A 7,881-nucleotide genomic window follows, 5' to 3' on the forward strand; every position below is an offset into this window, starting at 1 on the left:
AGAGACCCACACTCTCTTTCGGTCTCTTGTTCATTAAAAGATGAAAACGACTTTAAAGCTGCGTTTATTTTTTATAGGAAGACAAGATAAGACACTGATAAATAGACATACAAAATTTTGTGTTATTATTTTATTTGGTGATAAATTAGAATAAATTATAAAAATTTAATTTATTTTTTTTATTCAAAAAATTTGAAAAAAATATAATAATAAAAAATTAACAAAAATAATAAAAAAATAAATATAATTTTATGTCTTTATATTTTTATTTCAATATCCTATCTCTAAAAATAAACGGAACCTAAGTTACATACAATCCATGTTCTTCGGTCACTTGTTGCACTATTGCTATATTAAACACAAACAAATAAAAATATGGTATTATTAAATGATTTTATATGTAAATTATTTTATCTTCTATCAAAATACTGTTGTGCATTACTTGGCCAAAACCAAATAATATTAAACAATGCCAAAATAAAAATATGCGTAAACTAAAGTGTTTGAGAATTACTTGGTTCGACACCATAAACCACTCTAAGTGTCTTGAGGGACTATTTTATTTTAAATTAGAGATTTAGATTTAGATTTTTAAACAAGCGACTTTATTAAATAAAGCTTTTCCAACCAATCGTAAGACGGATCTTAATGTTCTAATATTCACCAATTTTGCAATTCTCTTTCTCAAATTGAACTGCTCAATCACTACAAGAAACATCACTTTTAACGGTCATTTATTTTACTTTTAACGACAATAAAAATAACCATTAATACATTTACCGGCAATTAGACATTAACCGTCTTATACTTTGTTGCTAAAAAGTTTTAGTGGCAATTATAACATTTACCGGTAAATACCTTTTTAATGACCGCAAAAACTATATAATTTTTAGCGGCCATTTTTTTGGCAATTTATATGGCCACCAAAATTAATTCTAAGATTTCAATATTATTCACTTTTAGTAGCCATTACTATTGCCACCAAAACTCATTTTACTGACAATTTATATGACCACTAAAAATAATTTTAAAATTATAATATTATTCACTTTTAGTTGCCATTACTATTACCACTAAAATTTTAGGATTTTTTTTAATTACACTCACTCTTTTAGAAATAACCACCTATCATTTTTCTAAAATTTCAAATTTTATCATTAATTATTATTATTATACTACATAATATAAATATACTAAAATTAATTACTACAAAATGAAGAATTTCATTAAATTCAATATACTTAAATATTTATACACAAAATTCTCTTGAAATGTAATAAAGCATAATACAAATTCAAACCACACAAACACTATAAATCTATGTTACATCAATGATTAGCACAAAGATAATGATCAAAAGAAAACAAATAGAGCCCAACTCAGATGCAATACAATAATACAGCAAAGAGAATGAAGCAAAGTTCTCAATCGCTCAATTATATGAGACCATTTATGTATGGATTGCTCTGCTATAATTCGGCTCTTCAGCTTTTAACCAGCTCTCTTTGCCTAATCAATTGAAAACCAGCTTTAATAGAAAGATTATAAAAAGGATAATAAAAATCACTGACTTTCTTTTTACTCTTAGTTTCTACTTCAATTCTGTCTAAGCAAAAAATTAGTAAGGTATTCAACTAGGAACATCTAAATAACTAGTATTTAACCAGTCACCATGATAACACAAAAATACCAAAAGACAACAATTAAAACTCACAGGTGATAGGAGCTGCTCATTTAATCACCTCTATTGGTGACTGGATATGGTACAAGTCTCACTTGATACATGGTATATCACATAGTTAGCAGTAATGACTAACAACCATTCATGCCAAAATTCATGAGAAATGTTGGTTAGCAGCATCATGATCCTTCCTCGGAAATGCTGGCATGATTTGATACACCACAACCTAAAGCTCAAAGCTAAATGGTAATGGCGCACTTGAAGAGAAATCTGACACAGAAGTTCAACCTTTTTGTCAGGACTTGCTGCCAATCTGTTCAAAGACAACGAGAGATGCTATGAGCAATGTAGCAGTTATCACATATACCTTCAACAATGGATAAGATTGTATAACTATAAAAAATTGTTTATTAATATTGACCAATACTATCAGATCTTATACGGTATAGCGAAAAGGCCTAATTTTACCAAATGTATAAATTAGTGCAAGGAAATCCTTCAAATTCAATAATCAAAGCCAGCACTAAACATGATAATGATCCAAAATAAAAATAAAATTTAACAAACAGGCACACTTCTAAAGCACCAAATAGCATGATAATTGAGCCTAAAGTGAGGCCAAGTTCTAGCATTGGATTTAGGGATTATATGTTGAAATGAGGATGCCATTTCCCAACTAAATCTTCCACATTATCCTTTTATACTTCTATCATAAAGACCTCTTATGGATATAGATATTTAAACATAAATAAGCAGAAAAAAAGTACCTAAGAATCAGTTAACTATTCCTCCTCTGATGCGGATACATCTTCTGAATCAGACAATGGTAACAAAGTGCATGTCCCAAGCATGTGGCCGTTGAGGCACACATAATACTCAACACCATCTTCATAGGAACCCAACCAGGAACTAGCACTTTGAGGGATCATTCCGGCCTGCCGCATGTTCCACAACTTCGCCTTGCAATAAATGCCTTTAATAGAAGAGAAAGAGTCAACCCTATCAAAATGCATTATAATGACCTCACAAAAAAGGAAAAACTAATTGCTAGTAATTTGAGGAATATCACAACAATGAAACAAGAAATTTTACCTTTGCTGCTTTTGCAGCAACCTTCTTTTCTGTCTCTGCTACAAACCAGATTCTTTTGGGGTGGGAAAAGATCTCTTCCTTATGAGCAATCATGCTTTCAGCCTGCCCATTTCATAAGAGCACGATTATATTTGAATGGCAAATCTTAGGAATGAGAAAATGCAGAATGAATGGAAGGTTCAAAGCCACATAATACAATACTAGTATTAGGAAGTACTATTTCTTAAACCATAATGTGAAGTGAACCCACATGAAGATTTGGAGAATTTTTCATCAAAGCAGGACATGTTATTTGTTAATCATAAAACAGGACATTTTACCAGCTTTTGTTTCAAATGATCTGAGCATTCAACCTCGTATACCATGTAACTTGCAAGAATTAAATGACACCTGCAAAAGTTAAATTCAATTTAGGTTTCTTCAATAGAGGAACAAGACAGCAATTCCAAAATTTTCCACCAAACTAGTTGAAAAATTTCTAAAATGTAGTTATATTAATAAAATAATAGATCTAATTTTATTATTCAATCACCAGAGTCTTAATATTAATATTAATTTGGAAAAGAAAAGGCTGGTTAGTTGTTAAGACTTAATAAGTCAGTCAAAGAATACGATATGAAAGATTAGTTAAAGAGTTAGACTAAACAAGCAATAATAGGTACTATCTTTAATTTCTTCTATAAAATGACAAATTACACAAACAGTTGATAGCTTGATTTAGTTGCAATTTAATTTCTACCAGAAAAAATGTATACATATAACAAAATTAGATCAAGCTAGCCATATACATTTTAGGCCCTAGTTAAGCTAATGATTGGTTTCAATTAGCTTTATGGTTTCAGAAAGGTTCATCAATCATTGCACATGCAATCAATAATCCTTTTAACCACCCTACTAATTTGGATTGCTAGCAAAAACAACAACTAGTATTGGCAACATAAGTGACTTGTAGCCATGTGTTAGAATTTGAAAAGAAATAAATAAAGAGGTAATCTTGCCTTTATCTGCATCAAAATTGACTAAGTTCTTTGAAGCACGGTGGCATCCATGTATTATATAATGCACCACAAGGAATGAACTTTAGATCAGAAGCAGAGTAGTGTGAATAATGGTGCAAATGGGATTTCAATATTTGGGCACAAGAGGCATGAGAAGTGGGTATGAGAGGCTTGGAAAACAACGTTGTTGGGTGAAATCTGTGAATGGAAGATTACAAAATATTAGGTTGTCATGAGAATGTACAATGATGTTGTCAACAGAATGAACCTGCAGGAAGTGTTTGGTAATGCTGCTGTTGTTATTCCCACACAATGGGGTCTTCCTGTAATCTCTCATCATTATCATCCAAATTTATTATGTCATTTTACTATTGCTTTCATAAAATTTAGATTGTAAGAAAAAGAAAAAGAAAAAAAAAAGACACACACCTTTTCATCATGAGCAGGGCCACCAAAAGAAGAGGGCCTCTTTGCAGCTTGACTTGCAGCAGCATTTGCAGACGGCACTTCATTTCTTCGATTAGGATGATTAGAGTGAGATTTCATACTGAAGAAGCCTTGGTGGAGGCTTGTAATTGGGCTGATTTCTTGCCACATTCTCTTCCTTCCTTGCAAACCTCTCTCCTTTTAAGAGGATTATAACTGCAGCATTCAAATTCAAATTGATATATCAAACCAAAAGCCTATATACAATTGAAAACCAAACTTCACGAAATTCAAAACTAGAATATCAAGGCACTTAATATATCTGTAGCCAATTTTATTCAAAATCACTTTTTAAAATCAAAAGCAACACAACCTTTTTAATTGCAATTTATTTTGAAGCATACAGTTGAAATTTCAATTTTGCATAAAACATCTCCTAAAACAAGATAATACTGTTAAACCAAACTACAAATCAAAACAGATTGAATAACAAAACAAAAAGTAATTAAAAATTTTAGATACCATTATAACAAAAACATAAAACAATTTAGAATTTCAAATAACCTTAAAAACATATCCCCCATTATACTAATGCGCTTACCGGTATTGATAGAATCAGGCTAACTCGTTTTATGGCTATATATAACCAATAAGCAAAATGATGAGAAATATGCTGACTAAGTAATTGATTGCTTTCCAAGGTAGAGGAGGCCTCTGCTTGAACCTGAAATAAAAAAAAAAAACAAAAAAATTAAAAGTAAAGATATTAGGAACTGAGTTGATATGTGATACCAATTCTTTGGACATAAGATACTTTTAAGTGAAAGAAAAACCTGAAGTGGATTTCATGTTTTCGATATTGATTATGGATAACTCAATTCTTTTTCTGTTTCTTGATGGAGTATAAGACACTTTTAAGTGAAAGAAAAACCTGCAGTTTCAATATTGATTATGGACTACTTCTCTAGTTTTCAATAAGCTCTAAATTAGTTCAGAACCAGTCCATCTAATTTTTAACCAGCTCATAATTGTTATCCATTTTCTGAACTTGCATCCAAGTATAGGGATGATATTCTAAAAATCATACAATTGGAAAAACCACAGAATTAGAAACATTTTTATATTCTGAGCAATAATGCAAACAAAATCTTAATGAAACTCTACAGAAAGCATTTCAAACACTTAAAATTAGGATCTGAAATCCAAATATAAACGGAGCAAGAAAGCAAGAATGGCTGATCAAGCAAGCAAGAAAGGAGAAGACAGAGCAAACAAAATATTAGGATCTGAAACACTTAGACACTTCAATTTTAGGTTAATCTGCCAGATTCATTAGGATCAACCAAGCAAACAGAGTAAAAGTAGTAATACAGAGAGAGAATCACATGCTTCTAAATATTGAAACCTAAATCAAAAAATAAATGGAGAAGACCTACCGAAAGCGGCGATCTTGTGCGTCTACATGCAAGAACGGCGGCGGTACAAGCGGCGGAGGTGTGATGTTGTAACAAGAACAGTAACGGGCGGATCTGAGGTGGATCGGATGGAAATGAGATCCAAGGAGTAGGATGATGGACGGCGACTGTCGGCAATGGTAACGGTTACGGCGGTGGTGATCGGCGATGGAGGAAAGCATGCGAATTAACCCAGTGTCGATACTTCTCTTCCTTTTTCAGTTTCTCTTTCTCTCTCCAGTTTTTAATTTCATCTAGGGATAATAAAAAGAAAGTAATAATAAAGTTTAGTGGCAATAATAATAATGACCACTATAATAATTTAAATAAATTAAAATTATAAGTAATAAAAGATAATAATTTTTTGACAATAATAATAATGACTACTATAATATATAGTAATAATGATAAATATATAATTATCATAAAAACATAACTTAAATTAAAAAATTAGTAGTCATTATATTATTGTCACTAAAAGTTTGTGGCTAAAATACATTTTTTTTTATAGTGAATAGGAGTTCTTATTTTTTTTTTCTTTACATGTTATTTTTTTCACTGATTAACTATATTTTTCATAAATGTTAATTGTTTCCTAGTATTTGATAGTCAACTTAACATAGTGATAGGAATAGTGTATAACTAATAATATAAATAGGATGGGTCCCTACGGTTTTTGTTTCCTACAACTAAAGCAAAATCTTTAAAATTATATTGTATAACCATGAGAAAATTATTTGTTTAAATTTTACACTACAAGAATTAGGCTGATTAGCTACTATAAAAATAGTCGTAAAATCATCGTTAATCTGACACAAAATATAATTTATGATGAATTAGCTATTATCTAGCAACTAATGCTTGATTCACTAATTACAAGTCGCAGATCAGTGAGGCAAACACAACAGTCACTAATTTATTTAAAAATTTTTTAGCAACCGAATAGATAGTCGCAAATCTAGCACTAAAGTAAAAGCTAATTCCATATATAGAAGAAATAGATTAAACAGTAGATGCTAATTAGCGACAAACTTTACTACAGTAGACTTGTTGCTAAATATAAACTATCTTCGTAGACAAAATGGAATGCTTAGTTGACGTTAATTATCGAGAAATTTTTCCGAACCTAACTCATCGCAAGTTGTCCGCTAATAATGATTGCAAATCTATCACATTTTGTAACAAATTTATAGCTAATTTTTGAAAATCCTTAATCAAATTTCTAGAAATGTTGTCGCTAAATCAAAGCTATTCTAAATGAGAAAGCAAAATCACAAATTAGTTACAAATTTGCTAGAAAATAATATGTAGTTAATTAGTTGCAATACTATTGCAAATGTGATCATGCTTCTATAAAATTCATTATACATTATACATCTAAGTTCCTCGTTGCACATTAAAAATTAAAAAAAATACAAACAAACAACACCTAAGACTTGGCAGTTGATATAGTGAGATAAATATATTAAACCGCATACTTGCTTTTTCAAAACTGTAGGTATCTACATTAGTATCTATGTTCGCAAATACAGTTGGTTGATTTGTTGAGATACTACTGAACAAGGTAAAAATATTGTTTTCTTCATCATTCCTCCCTTTTATTATTATGCACAAGATATAAAGAAAATCATCTATTTTAGTAAACTTGCAGGCATGAGAAAGAAAATGAAAAGACGAGAAAATGAAAAGACGATAAGCCTAAGCATTAGGTGAATTATTTTTCAAGGAATAGTGCTAGTAAATATATTTCATGTTCAACACGAAGTATATCATAATGAATTTTTTGAACCTAATGTGTAATGATTTACTAACACAACAGTATCATACAAGCTTAATGTAATATAATTATTTCCATGAGTAAAAAACAAGAAATAGGAAGGAAAGAAAATGAGAATTCAACTATGAAATAGATAGTCAGGTATTCAACGAAATTTTCTTCTCTTTTCCTAACAAATTAACAAATGATAGGTTCTATTAATACTTTGATGCCAAGGGAGTTAACTACAAGTCTATAATCGTTCATTAGTTTCTAATCATCTAGACCTCACGAATAATTCAAGCACAAGAATATTATAAACTACTTAACCAATCAATATATGCTACCAAAAGTAACAATTTAAAAGGTCACAAAAATTACTTCCAATGAGCAGAAAAAGAAGCAACAAAATTGCAATTTCAAGAACAAAAATATAAAATGCTTATCCTTAAAATAGGAAGAGTTGCATTTCTA

General features: G+C 30.2%; 1 protein-coding gene across 6 annotated transcripts; it reads right to left on the reverse strand.

Moving 5' to 3' along the window:
* Window positions 1–1,203: 1,203 nt before the first annotated feature.
* On the reverse strand, window positions 1,204–5,898 carry LOC107493735 (uncharacterized). Of its 6 annotated transcripts, XR_008010334.1 has the most exons (9): window positions 5,634–5,898; window positions 5,031–5,128; window positions 4,799–4,921; window positions 4,201–4,413; window positions 3,094–3,163; window positions 2,774–2,875; window positions 2,449–2,654; window positions 1,715–1,994; window positions 1,204–1,509 (listed from the first exon to the last, which is right to left on the reverse strand). XR_008010334.1 is itself a non-coding variant. In XM_052262647.1 (5 exons), exons 1-4 carry the CDS (start codon window positions 5,831–5,833, stop codon window positions 4,314–4,316), a joined length of 444 nt encoding a protein of 147 aa, XP_052118607.1. In that variant the 5' UTR covers window positions 5,834–5,898; the 3' UTR covers window positions 3,773–3,969; window positions 4,201–4,313. The 6 variants fall into 6 exon arrangements, 2 of the variants coding, with proteins under 2 accessions (XP_052118607.1, XP_052118608.1); XR_001593068.3 differs by lacking the exon at window positions 5,031–5,128; XR_008010333.1 differs by lacking the exons at window positions 4,201–4,413; window positions 5,031–5,128 and having other exon boundaries at window positions 4,762–4,921.
* Window positions 5,899–7,881: the final 1,983 nt, after the last annotated feature.

Source organism: Arachis duranensis, chromosome 6, assembly GCF_000817695.3.
Source record: "Arachis duranensis cultivar V14167 chromosome 6, aradu.V14167.gnm2.J7QH, whole genome shotgun sequence".
Lineage (NCBI taxonomy): Eukaryota > Viridiplantae > Streptophyta > Magnoliopsida > Fabales > Fabaceae > Arachis > Arachis duranensis.